The sequence below is a fragment of the Pseudoliparis swirei genome, chromosome 9 (assembly GCF_029220125.1).
Source record: "Pseudoliparis swirei isolate HS2019 ecotype Mariana Trench chromosome 9, NWPU_hadal_v1, whole genome shotgun sequence".
NCBI lineage: Eukaryota > Metazoa > Chordata > Actinopteri > Perciformes > Liparidae > Pseudoliparis > Pseudoliparis swirei.
In genome coordinates this window covers 16,517,049-16,531,707 of record NC_079396.1, presented here as the reverse complement: position 1 = coordinate 16,531,707, position 14,659 = coordinate 16,517,049, and the positions used below count along the sequence as shown (strand labels likewise).

At 40.6% G+C, this 14,659-nt stretch overlaps 1 protein-coding gene across 1 annotated transcript in view; it reads right to left on the bottom strand.

The window, feature by feature from the left end:
* oprl1 (opiate receptor-like 1) overlaps positions 1-11,395 on the bottom strand; it is a 69,730-nt gene extending 58,335 nt beyond the window's left edge. The window contains exons 1-2 of the mRNA XM_056422298.1: positions 11,346-11,395; positions 1,720-1,943 (exon numbers count right to left, since the gene is read on the bottom strand). Coding sequence (XP_056278273.1) covers positions 1,720-1,910 — 191 coding nt within the window. The 5' untranslated portion in view covers positions 1,911-1,943; positions 11,346-11,395. The remainder of the gene's footprint in view (positions 1-1,719; positions 1,944-11,345) is intronic.
* Between the last annotated feature and the right edge of the window lie 3,264 nt (positions 11,396-14,659).

The following is a 14,659-nucleotide window of genomic DNA, read 5'->3' as shown; positions in this document are numbered from 1 at the left end:
CTTGCTCTTTTTGGTGGTGTTTTTTGCATAAGAATTTCACGAACCGATTATACTTGTATAAAAGGGGATGTGACAATAAAAACTTGAAACTTGAAAAAAAAACACATTGTTTTGGTTTCACGTGATGTACATGAACAGACAGTAGCTGTCCACCAGGCCAACCATGACTGCACAGAAATACACTCAGTGCGTTTACATGATGGTATAATTCGAATCTTGCTTTAGTCGGACTATGCTATCTTTTGGGGGATCTGCTGTTATCCCAATATACATGGCAGTGAGTAAATCGAATCATTGGCCGAAAGCATGTCATATCCGATACGATAGGCGGCGCTGTTTTCATTACAACTCGTGGTGATACAGCCATTTCCGCTTGACCTCTTCACCACCACCAACAACAACATTTCGAGAAAGATGGCGAACAGAGGCGGTGACTACATCCCTCTACTATTCTTCCATGGTGTTAATAGGAGTACAGCGAATGCAAATGGCGCTATTGGCTGAGTTGATAACGGAGAGAAGACGCCGTCTTGAAGGTAAACGGAGAATTTAATTTATCGTCTCTTTCGACTTCGGGTCACGACATGGGAGGGAGGAGGGCGGCGGGATCTCGAGCATGCGCAAAGACGCAAAGTCCAGTTTCGAATTCAGAGTTACATGCCGCAAGAGTCGAATTATCAACTGGATCGGACCGAGCTATCCAGGGGTGTTAATCGGACCGAAGTCGGACCGCACATAGTCCGACTAAGGTGTTTACATGAAACGGATAATTCGATTTCAGTCCGACTAAGCCAATAATTCGATTGCATGTAAACGCACTGACTGACTCATACAACACCCAGATGTTCACCTACGCTTGTTTCAAATCAAATACACAAAGAATATGTGCAAACACACTCACACAAAAAGACACAAACAGGTCGACACCTGCTGAGAGGGGCTTTCTGGCTTTAAAACATCACCTTGATACCTTCTCATGCTGCAACTTCTGATAATGAACTAATGTTGTGTCTTAATCAATGATTTGGGCTTTTGATCTATAAGCAAATGGAATGGAAGACAATGATTAAAAACATGTGTTCAATATTGTATATCAACCAGGAACTAAGTATTGTTGTGTTTTTGTTTGTTTAAAATGAGCCTTTCATATTGGGTCATGAACCACCATGTTTTTTTTTAAAGATAATGTTTTAGGCTTTTATGAGAATAATGTAAGAACAATAGGAAAGGTGGAGGGGGGGGGGGTGATTCAGTTGGTTGCTCCATGGAAACACACCGCTAGATGCCATTACATCATACACACTGTCCCTTTAAAACAAAGCAAGCCTTCAGAAGGTCGCATATGCAATCATTTGTTATGAGTGTGCATGTTCAAGTTTCATGTGATGTTTAACACTGGTCTCCCCCCCCCCCCCTTTTCAGCACGGATCGCTACAGCAACAGTGATCATATCATCATATCTGCCTTTGAAGCCATGGCTTTAGAAGAATGGCTGATGATGTGCTGTCATAAAACTGGAAGTGTGGACTGTACTGAAGCATTTTCAACAACAGTGGGCAAAAAACAACTTTGTGGGATAATTTTATAGTGTTTCCAATGCAAATGAACTTGTTCTAAGAATGTTCTAGAAGCTACAGTGTTAGGTTGGTTGTATCTTGAAGCATCTCTACCAGAAACAGGTTTATCATGTGTGCATGTAGAAATTCATGTTCTTCTTACCTTATGATGACATACATGACCAGGAAGTTTCCCACCAAGCCGATGACACAGACAATCATGTAGACGACCACAATAGTGACCTTCACCCCTGTTGGCAGTAAGCCGTCGGTCTCATTGTAGGTACCGTTGGAGTCGTTGTAGAACTGCAGGTGGCCCAGCTCAGCAAGGAGGAAGTCATCAGTGTACTCCATCTCTGACCGGGAACCGGGACGTTTTAAACTCACCTGGCGGGAGGAAGAAGTGTGGTGTCACATGTAATATTATAATAAACTACTGTAAACAATGAGGCCATAATGAGTCACTTTGTATTGCAAATTGCAAGCAGCATTTGGGTGTGGGTACAAATTAAAGAGTAACTTAACACTCCATGATATCAGGTGGTAGAACTTATCACAGTGATGGGCAGGTGGACACGCACTGTACTTGGTTCAAATGCAGCTACTAGACTTTTGAACTGGAAGAAAGAAAAAACAACACATCCCGCCAGCTCTTGCCCATCTGCATTGGTTGCCATGAAGGGCATGAGGATACTGGTTGATGTCTGTGTTCTTTGTTCTTTACAGACTTCACTCAGGAATATGTATTCGTTTATTGACATTTTAGAATTTAGATGATTCCAGTGAGCCATTTTTTATGGACTTTTTAAAGTGATTTTGCAATTGTGAACATTGTTGTTGCTGCACTAGAAACATTAATTATATTTAATATATATATAAATTCTAATCCTCTTCTCAATATTTAAAAAAATGTAGATACAACAAAGCAACTATTTACTCATGAAAAAGAACCACTAAGAGTATTGATAAAGAACTAGACGTATTAGGAGTAGTAGTATCAATAAAATCCTTAAGACACCCATCGCGAGACATGACACAGGGTCTGAAGCTTTCGGGGGGACTGCAGAGCTTGTCTCTCCAACGGCCTCTTTATTTCACAATACTCGCCAACAAATTATATTGGAAATTAATCTCTCAAATGCATATTGTACTCCGTTCTACTCCTCTCTGAAATGTAAGAACTATTGTTCCTTTGGAATATATCTCACTGAAATTGTTTAACACGCCATACTGACAAAGCCAGATGTGAACGTTTGACAGGCCTAACAACAGTAACAAAGGGGGAGGGGCTTAGTGAAGGATCAATTGTTATGGTTGCTTGAACTTCTCACCTTTCTGCAGTGATGGGATAGGACCCTGTGGTATCACCATTGGGAGTGCTGCTCTCTTTAAAAACATGCAGTGGAGGAAACTAACGAGCCATGCTGCAATGCCATGAATCAACGTGTTATTGTGTATTGATAAAGCTAAATCTCCAACATTTAGAGATAGAGAGAATAAAGTAAAGAAGAGAAGTACATTAGAAAATTTGAAAATCGAGAGATTTAGGAAACTGAAAGAAAGGATACTACAGCACTGAAGAAGAAGAAGAAGAAGAAGAAGAAAGCTGGCAGCATTACATTTGCTATTAATGCTCTGCCGCTTGAGGAATATGTTAACACCAAGATGTATGAGAGAGAGACTTAAGGAAAGAATGAGGGAGAGAGAGGGGGGATGACATCAATATTTATGGTTGTTAAGAGAAGTTGGGGGAGAGAGAGAGAGATTTGTATCAGTAATTATTCTAAAGCAGAACAAAAGATGATCTGCCAGCATTTAAAGGAGAGGGCTGTGTTAAACATGTTGCTCCAACAACCTCAACCGACGACACTATGTATATTCCTGACCTCTGTGTGCGGCCTTACGCATTTGCAAATCGAGCCATGACAGGTGAGTCTCAAAAAGCCAGGTACACATGTAGAGCGATTCATAAGCAAATGCAGTGCGATCGACAAAAAAAGGAATCATAATTTATTCATGTGTGCATTGGAATGTATTTGAGAATCTTTCAGCGTGCATTTGTAAATCGAATGTATTTGTGAATTGTTCTTTGTGCATTTGTGAATCTTTGTGTTTGCATGTGTGAGTCTCTCTGTGTGCATTTGCAATTATTGAGACTGATCTGACCCCATATAATTCCTTCTCTATATATAATATCTACTTGTATTTGTTAGATTCCAGCCAAACACAACATTTTACAATGAATTTACATTTAAACACATCATGATAACGTGGTAATAGCATTTGCCCAATACTCATTTTTACTGATAGAGCATGAACACATCATTTTGCAACTCAATGGAGCAGTCGTTTCTTATCTGTCAGCTCGTAACACATCAAAATGCTGCCATGATCCAGGCGGCCTCCCTCTCTCTCTGCATGCTCATGAATATTCATCAAATCAGAACAGCAAAGTAACTCTGCTGTGTGGCTAAATTTCCCCGGGGTTCCTGCCAGGCTCGATACACATGGGTTGTATATATGTTCTAATATCTCCTTCCTTCCTTTCTCATCCTTCCATCTCTTCCTCATCTCTCCCTCACGGTTGATGTCTCTTTGTCCTTTCCGCCTTTCCTTCTCACATCCACCCTCCACATCTCAGACACAGTGTGTTTTTGTTGACGGGTTTCATCTCTGCGGCAGCTGTGTCTGTGTGTATATGTGTCTGTGTGTTTTAGCTGCCTAAGCTTTGATGAATAAGCAGTTAAACTTGAGCCTGAAGTGTGTGCCCATGTAAGGCTGCAGTTGCAATTCAGGTGCTCCATTGTACCACTTCTGTCACGTGTGAGGACAAAGAAGCACGAATGATACTGACGTTGTGTTACTACGCAAGGTGCATGTTTAAAAAAAAGCAACACATGGATATCCACATGAAACTTCCCCGCTGCAATTATCATGCATTCTGAAATTCTTGAAATTGTATGTGCTTATTAGCACAACATTCTCAAACAGAAAAAGAACATTGAATGATCCAGCTTATACTGTCTCATATACACTACCGTTCAAAAGTTTGGGATCACCCAGACAATTTCGTGTTTTCCATGAAAACTCACACTTTTATTTATCAAATGAGTTGCAAAATGTATAGAAAATATAGTCAAGACATTGACAAGGTTAGAAATAATTATTTGTATTTGAAGTATTAATTTTTTTCTTCAAACTTTGCTTTCGTCAAAGAATGCTCCTTTTGCAGCAATTACAGCATTGCAGACCTTTGGCATTCTAGCTGTTAATTTGTTGAGGTAATCTGTTGAAATGTCACCCCACGCTTCCTGAAGCACCTCCACAAGTTGGATTGGCTTGATGGGCACTTCTTGCGGACCATACGGTCAAGCTGCTCCCACAACAGCTCAATGGGGTTGAGATCTGGTGACTGTGCTGGCCACTCCATTACAGACAGCAGACCAGCTGCCTGCTTCTTCCCTAAGTAGTTCTTGCACAATTTGGAGGTGTGCTTTGGGTCATTGTCCTGTTGGAGGAGGAAATTGGCTCCAATCAAGCGCTGCCCACAGGGTATGGCATGGCTTTGCAAAATGGAGTGATAGCCTTCCTTACTTAAAATCCCTTTTACCTGGTACAAATCTCCCACTTTACCAGCACCAAAGCAGCCCCAGACCATCACATTACCTCCACCATGCTTGACAGATGGTGTCAGGCACTCTTCCAGCATCTTTTCACCTGTTCTGCATCTCACAAATGTTCTTCTGTGTGATCCAAACACCTCAAACTTGGATTCATCTGTCCATAACACCTTTTTCCAATCTTCCTCTGTCCAATGCCTGTGTTCTTTTGCCCATACCAATCTTTTCTTTTTATTGGCCAGTCTCAGATATGGCTTTTAGTTTGCCACTCTGCCTAGAAGGCCAGCATCCCGGAGTCGCCACTTCACTGTCGACGTTGACACTGGCGTTTCGGGTACCATTTAAAGAAGCTGCCAGTTGAGGACCTGTGAGGCGTCTATTTCTCAAACTAGAGACTCTAATGTACTTGTCTTCTTGCTGAGTTGTGCACCGGGGCCTCCCACTTCTCTTTCTGCTCTGGTTAGAGCCCGTTTGTGCTGTTCTCTGAAGGGAGTAGTACACACCACTGTAGGAAATTTTCAGTTTCTTTGCAATTTCTCGCATGGAATAGCCTTCATTTCTAAGAACAAGAATAGACTGGCGAGTTTCACATGAAACTTCTTTTTTTCTGGCCATTTTGAGAGTCTTATCGAACCCACAAATGTGATGCTCCAGATAATCAACTAGCTCAAAGGAAGGCCAGTTTTATAGCTTCTCTCATCAGCAAAACAGTTTTCAGCTGTGCTAACATAATTGCACAAGGGTTTTCAAATCATCCATTAGTCTTCTAAGGCGATTAGCAAACACAATGTACCATTAGAACACTGGAGTGATAGTTGCTGGAAATGGGCCTCTATACACCTCTGGAGATATTTCATTAGAAACCAGACGTTTCCACCTAGAATAGTCATTTACCACATTAACAATGTATAGAGTGTATTTCTGATTGATTTAATGTTATCTTCATTGAAAAAAACAGTGCTTTTCTTTGAAAAATAAGGACATTTCTAAGTGATCCCAAACTTTTGAACGGTAGTGTATATATATATATATATATATATATATATTGTTATCACAGACAGACATTTAGATATCTCTTTATCAATCCATAAATCGGAAAATACTCTCAACAGCAATTACAATCTATTTAGTGTAAGGTTTGGTGTATGTAAGTGCTTAGGAGAAATCCAAAAAGGCAAATAGACATACACCTGTGTATTCTGCATGTTTTCTTGCCTCTAGAATACATGTTATGGAAACCAAAATGTCTGCAAAATATAATGTGGTTAGGGTTATGGTGATGTGATATACATTCAAGAGGATGCTACAGGATCACGCAATTCATTGATCAACATAAACTCTGATTGATTGTTGGATTGCATCACTGTTTCCAACCTCTGGTGGCAATTGTGTTTTTTCAATCAATGAATATGGCTTCTTCTGGTGTTTTTATCAACTGCTGTGGTGGTAGAAAGAGGGGGTGACGATTTGAACTCCAACTGAGGACATCCAGCTAAACCCGTTCATTTTATTATGTCTGTTTGGAAACTTTATGCTGAGTCATGAATTACAGCAGGACAGGTAAGTAAGTTAACTGTTTTACATTAATATAGTCAGTTACATATCTTGGTTTCTGAAGCATTTAAATAAGTGTGAAACATTGTGAAACATCATAGAAAATGCTGTTAAGACTACAACACATTTTAATCGTTGCTGTAATACTTTACAGTGTAACAATGTACCAACACTTTAGGGGCAAGTTCTTTCAGGTAACGCCTGAAAGAACTTGCCCTCACCAATGCTGTTCTTTGAGTGAGACAATTAACTAAGATCCAAGAAATCCAGTTTTAATAACTCATCCATCATCTTTAAGGCTAATCGAATGCACGTGTAGGTCCAGAATATTCCACTCTTTCCTTGGTGCCTCCGCTGCCTGAGCGGTAAGCTAGCAGGTGACCGTTGTTGTCAAGATGTCAAACAGCTAAATATTGTGTTGGTAATTTTGCAGTCTAGGGTGGATAGCCCTAAAATACATCTACACTAGGGATGTCCCAAGAACCCATGTCCCCATGCTATTTTTTCTCCAATACCACAAGTACCCTGTAGAGATTAGGGCTTGAGTAGAACCACAAACCATCGTCCTGAGACCAATAGAAACATTCCCTGATAGTTCTACGTTGTAAAACAACAATGTAGCCAGAGAAGACAGATAACGGTCCTGCTTGGCGAAATAATGGAGCCAATAGAGGTTGCATTGAGCTACCTTTAAGCTCTATTCTTTAACCCTTGTGTTGCCTTCGGGTCATTTTGACCCGATTCAATATTTAACCCTCCTGTCGCCTTCGGGTCAGTTTGACCCGATTCAATGTTTAATGTCGGTGTTCTTTCGGGAGTCAACAAACAAACATAAAGTACCTCACACTTAAACTTGGAAAACAATATTAATTCTAATAATTTTCTGGAGATTTTAACAGCTGGGGTCATATTGACCTCAAGGGTAAAATATGTTATTAAATATAAAGGTAACAGGAGGGTTAAACATTGAATCGGGTCATATTGACCCGAAGGCGACAGGAGGGTGAAACATTGAATCGGGTCAAATTGACCCGAAGGCAACACAAGGGTTAAAAACATGTGTATAGGTGAATCAAATTATTCCATAATCATGAAGTGTTCAAATGTGATCTTGTAAAATTGAGTTTTAAGCAAGAAACTTGAGGTGGATCAACACTTATAAATAATATATTTGAAAAACTGTATGCAAATGGTGATAAAGGAGTGTATGTTGAAGTACATGGGATTTATTGTTTTAATTTCACTGGTATCACCTACCTAAGGTCTGGTACCGTGACACCCCTAATCACTGCCCCGCAGTCTCCTGATTATCCAGTCAGCTTGATTGCCCACCACAACACAACATTTTGAGCCATGGGTTCAACTGTTTTGCAGGATGACTGGTGTTTTTTCTGAATGTCACCAAAGATCCTTAATGAGACTTGATAAGGAAGAAGACCCACAATGAGGTCAGAAGGAACACAAAACAGTAAATATCTTGTGAAAGTCTACCGAGAGCAACCGTTAGGATGGAATAATTGTTACAATCATTAAATATGAGTCAATAAACACACACGCAAGAGTGCAGAATCCTTTGTGGTGAATACCTGCAAGCTCCTCAACCCCCTCAGGGGAAACCTATAAAATAAACAGCTGTTAATAAGCTTCAGTTCAGGTAAACGTTGAAGGAAGAAGTAATCTCTACTTGTTTTCAGCCTTCCAGCCTATTCGTGGATGTCTAAATGGTTAGTTACATGAATAAGACACAGTCTAATTTTCCTTTGCAGCAGCAAATGGTTGGACCACACTCATAACCAATGTCCTACACTGCTTCTGTTTGTACTGTGGCACAAAGAAGCTTGTTTTGCACTGATTTTAACTCAGCAAGAACAGAGACAATAACACAAATCCATGGTTGTAATCTATTCATAAATGAGACCCCCCCCCCCCCCCCCCCCAAGACAGCAAACTATATTACTCATATCTTCAATCTTGACAAAAGCAGCACATGCCAGATGATCCACGCCTTCTGTTTTTACATTTCACAAGTCAATCAAGTATCCAGGTGATAAGTCCTCTGCTTGCACAAATACATTTAAACCATTTATTGATAAACTGTTCAAACTTTCGTGAATTTGCATCAGTGATGGATGAATAGTTTTAGTTCAAAATATTTAAGCATATAGTTAAAAAAATTAAGTTTGATGAAAGATGATGATAATGATGTTCTCTATTCTATAGGCCCAGGTCTAGATGGTAGCTCTGTAACAAGGTACACTAAAAAAAACGATTCAAGCCCTTCTTAGAGGTGACACATTTAAATATTGTTTGATACATTTAAATAAATCAATTACAAAACGAAGATATTTATATTGAATGGGTGTAACACAACATGTTGGAATACTTTCATTTATTAGATTTATTTAGGTTACACTCACAAAAACGATTCAAGCCCTTCTTAGAGGCAGGCCCGGGGTGGGTAATCGGGAGAATCGGGAGAGTTCCCGGTGGGCCGCTTCACTTCTGGGCCGGTCGAGAATTTTATTTGTTGACACCTTGATAGGTCGATCGCGGTCGCTGCAGAGCTCCGACGCCGGTCTGCGCGCATCGGGACGGAGCAAAAAAATAGTCACTTGCACCCCCCCCCCCCCCCCGTCAACAACTCTTCTCGGCTCGATGCCGGCGCGCGCAAGTATTTGCATTGCATTATCCAATTTTCACTACCATAAAAAAAGTGGGCTGGTCTTGAGCCTGAAATTCCCGGGCTGAAAAGTGGCCCCACTCCAGCCCTGCTTAGAGGTGACACATTTAAATATTGTTTGATACATTTAAATAAATCAATTACAAAACGAAGATATTTATATTGAATGGGTGTAACACAACATGTTGGAATACTTTCATTTATTAGATTTATTTAGGTTACACTCACAAAAACGATTCAAGCCCTTCTTAGAGGTGACACATTTAAATATTGTTTGATACATTTAAATAAATCAATTACAAAAATAGATATTTATATTTAATGGGTGTAACACAAAATGTATGAATACTTTCATTTATTAGATTTATTTAGGTTAGATGGTGTGCATATCAACTCAAAATAAATGTGTTTCATTGAGGACTACCCTTTGCGCATGCGCTTTCTGAAAATCAGTTGTTTGCATGAGGTGAAGACACTTTCAGGGCTGTACGGAGGTGTAGTGGCTAGCACTGTCGCCTCACAGCCAGAGGGCCGTGGGTTCAATTCCCAGTTGGGGCGTTCCTTCTGTGTGGAGTTTGCATATTTTGTTAGTTAGTTAGTTTATATTTTGAGTTGGACAAACATAAATTAATTTAATTTAATGAATATCGTTATTTTATTTTAGATGTATTTGATACAAATGAGTTAGACTAACTTAATTACATTTTATTGCACTGATGTGCTAAATTTGAGTTGGAGTTGCATATAATTGTTGGATGGAAAACCTGCCAACAATTTAATTGAGTTCATCCAATGAGTCATTTCTTTGAGTGTAGGCAGAAGTAGACGTTGTGTTGGGATTGTTCGGGGAAATATATATCAATATTTTAATTTTAGTAGAACAAGACTTGCTTCAAATGCAGTTAATACTACAAAACTATGAAAATCAACTGATAATAAAATATGTGCTAAAGGCTCAAAAACTAAATTAAGCATTGGTAATTTGGAGAATATGTCAGGACAAAGTAATCAGTACGTCAGACAGCAAACATAAATTGTTTCACTAAACATGGGTGCACAATCCATCCTTATCACTTGCTAGCTCTTCATTAATGTCCCTCACAAGCAAAGTACACCTGGTTGTCAATCGCCATTTAGTTCGACTCCACCTGCTAAGGCAGGTCAGGTGATTTGTTGTGAGTGGATATGTTTACTGTAAAATACATTCAAACCTGTAGATTACTGATATGGCATATACCTGGTGTTGGATTTGTTTTCTTCAGTTTTGGCATTAAAACACTTCCATACGATCTGCTGCAACGTCTCTCAGTAGTAACATCAGTCACACACACAAACACGCACACACACGCGCACACACACACACACACACAGACATACTCATATACACAGTGACATCCCAAAGGGAAAGTGTTGCATGGAAATGCACCAATAAAAGCTTCCACTCCCAGCAGACCCCAACACTCGCCACAAGCGCACACGCACACACACGCACACAAGCGTGCATCTCAATCAGGCCAGGTGTTTGAATCTTACAGGCTTAAATGCAACAAACTTCCCAATGTGTCTGCAATGCAACCTGCTGCTAAGACTCGACATGAAACGAGCTGCTCCAAGTACAAACACGTTGAAACGTAGGCCTACCACCCGCACGGCCAACGCATGCATGCACCATGAATGCGCAGATGTAACACATGTAGACTGCGTCACGCACGCACGCGCCGCGCCAAGCGCCATCTATACAGTGTGTTATGGCAGCCTTTCAGCTGAAGTAGCTCAACATAAACACGGTGACGGAGTGCAGATGGACACGGGCGCGTTTTCACACGCAGTGCGCACTGTTGTGATCCAGGACACGGACGCATATATGTACATATATGCGCATATAGGCTGTGTGCACCTTCTTGCATCTGTGTGGAAGGTTGTGCATTATCTTACCTCTCTGGTGGCAACACCTCCACAGCTCCCCGCAGACCGCCCAGAGGACACAAGCGTTTGGAAGTTGTTTGTTTCTCCCCGCGTTACTGAGCACAGTCTGGTTCAGCCCGCTGTCTCTGTCTCTCTGTCTGTCTCTCTGTCTCTGTCTGTCGCTCTCTCTTGGTGTGGGTTTGTTTCTCTTGGAATCCGCAGTTTCCTCCCGCTGTCATCAAGCAGTCGGCTCGTCAGTGTCACAATCCCAAATCTCCGTCAACCTGTCCAGGTTTTCACCGGGATGACGAGGGGAGAGACAACTACTTCACCTCCAGTCAGCATCAGCTGGCAGGCAGACAGAGATCGAGAGGGGGAGAGAGGGAGCAAGAAAGAGAGGGAGTGGGAGAGGGAGAGAGAGAGGAGGGGTCTGCTGGGATGAAGATGCAGCCAGGCACTGCGCTTTGCTTTGCTTTGATCCCCCCCCCCTCCCCCCTCTGTCTCTTTCCTTTGGGCAGATCGATGAGAGGGCTTTCTCAACACCCCCCTTTATATTCTCCATCTCTGCACTAGTAACCCATCTTATGTGCATTTTGGGTAGGGAAGGAAAACTGTGAGCGAGTGCATTCTAAAATTATTTTATATCGAGCATGCGCAACCATTTGTATGTATAACACCGTTTGATCCTGCAGTTTGAAGCAGAACCCAAAGAGGAACACATAAACACATAATCAGAGTAATGACTACAACCTCCTACTGTGATCACATTACCTTTCACATTCTCTGTCTTCAATGAAATACTCTGGACAAAATATGTGATGTCATGAATACAGTGAGCCAGTTGTATGTTACACTGGTCATGAGAAGATTAATTAATTAAGTAATGTCTTGATATTACTCTGACCTGTAATTCTTCTGGAGCAACCGGTTCTCACTCCAACAAGTCAATGTTGGCATTCCTTCATGGGACTTGATCAAGTTGTTATTTGGTATCTCTCTTCTAGTAACTGTAACTACATGCTTCACCACACTTCAGTGAGGACATAGAGACACGGTGCATGGAACAAGCCTAACATGCCGTCCCTGCCACCAAAAATGAGGCTCGAGAAAAAAAAAAGTGTTTCAGTGCTTCCTCTCTTATCTCCATTAGCAGAACACTCCGCCAGCCTTTCATGAAAAGGCATGGAGATCTGTCGAGGTCAAGGAAAACTGGTTAGTGAAAGACATAATACTTTAGATTAAAGTGTGAATAAATCGCCCCGATGCTTAAAGGCCTCTAGATTCATCACTTTCCAGGGCGACTGTCTATATACAAGTGTGCAAAGATTACTTTTCTCCTACAGCAGTGTCAGATTAGCAGATGAGTCTGGATACAGTAATACGTATTTTGTTCGTGAGAGTGTGCTTGTGTGTGTGTGTGTGTGTAGGTGTGTGTGCGTGTGTGTGTGTCTGTTTTGAACATCCATTTCGTAAAGATAAGAATATCAGTCAACATTATGAATTGCATACAGGGGCCCATATCACATGCTGCTCTATTTCCTCATGCATTCATTTTGACATGTTTCACTGTTTCAAACTAATCATGTCATGCTTGTAACAAGTGAATCCATTTGCAACAGCAAATATCGTTATGACTGGGAGAAATGGTTACCTTCTCTGAGTTATCTCCCAAATACTAAAATACAATAAAGGATGCTTGACCGAGCACATGGATGTCAGGTCTGTTATTACAGGATCAGACACAACAGCTCAATCTAATACCTGAATACTTTTATAAGCATTAGAAATCATGAATGACTTTATGATGAGTGTGAATAATCCACAGATATGTATCCTCAAACGTCCCCTATTTATCATAATCAGAACTTTTTATGGCCAAGTATGTTTTCACATACAAGGAATTTAATGCAACATTGAAGAGTAACATTAAACAATTAACAACAATCAACACAGGCCAAACATTACATAGTGTATATTCAATATGCAATATTAAATAAAGTGCACAGACTAACAAGTAATAGTACTTTTAACAATGTAAGTGTACGTTTAAAATCATTACTTATATTGCGGTTAGTTAAGTCCTATACGCTTCAAGAGGATGTGGCTTAACTTGACCAAAAGGCCTGGCCTACAGGATCTTCTTGAAAATAGGAAGATACATCACATGGTGGTTCATCCCCAAAAACATAAATTCTAAATAGAACAATAGAAGAAAAAAGGAAGTAGTCGGAAAATATGAACTACTAAAACAAACTTTTGCTCAAGAGTTGTCTCTCTGAAGGTGTCGATTAAAAAAAAAGTTAGCATCACGTTACATGTTTTTTTAGTCACTTACTCACAGGACAAAGAAAAACAACCACAAAAGAAAGTGTCAGCAGTATTTGAAACACTGTCACAGTGATTCACAGTGGACTTCTCACATACTCATATGTTGTTTTCAAGACCTGAGCAAACCCAATCTGACAAATTACTTCTAATGAACTATCGTGTATAACTGTGTGTGTGTGTGTGTGTGTGTGTGTGTGTGTGTGTGTGTGTGTGTGTGTGTGTGTGTGTGTGTGTGTGTGTGTGTGTGTGTGTGTGTGTGTGTGTGTGGGAGAGAGTCTTAACTGTGTAACCGTGTCAGTTTGATGCCTGCTCAAGCAGTAATCTCAGGACTCCTCTGGGTTCCGTGCTGGGTTCATTTTCTGGCATCAGATTAAGTCATTTGAGTCCTTCAGTTCACAAAAACAAGTAGGTTCCGGCTAAGAAAGATTGTCCTTTCGCTAAGTTTCTCCCCTTGAAGGCAACCAGAGTGTTGCATGTGGCTAGCTTCCGATGTGAGGTTTTGGGACAGGGATGTCTATATGTACAGATTGTAAAGCACTCTGAGGCAAATTTCAATTTCAACAACAAATATCGAACATACTGTGAATTTACTTTGTTTTGCTGCCCTAACCATGTTCCTGTTAGAGTTCATTTAAGGTGGGGAAGGACCATAGCTCTGGTTTTACACTTAAGCAAAATAACCAAACATAACAATACCATAACAATCAGCTTACACCTTGCATTAGTCCCAGGCATTTCTCAAGCATTCAATATCTTAAGCTTTTGTTATATTTAGTCCGATTGTTAATTTAGAAAATGACATTAAGATATAACACTGCAACCTTAAAATGCCTCGTTCTCCAAAATGCACATACTGTATACTGCCCAGTACAACAGTCAGAAATTCTTCTTGTAAAAACATCACAGATGTACTTCTTTCCTGGCTACTTTTTGTTGAGAAACATGTTCTCACGATACTGCCGTTTGGTCAATGGCCCTGCGCTTCATAATATGATGCTCTAGGAAGGGGCTCACTG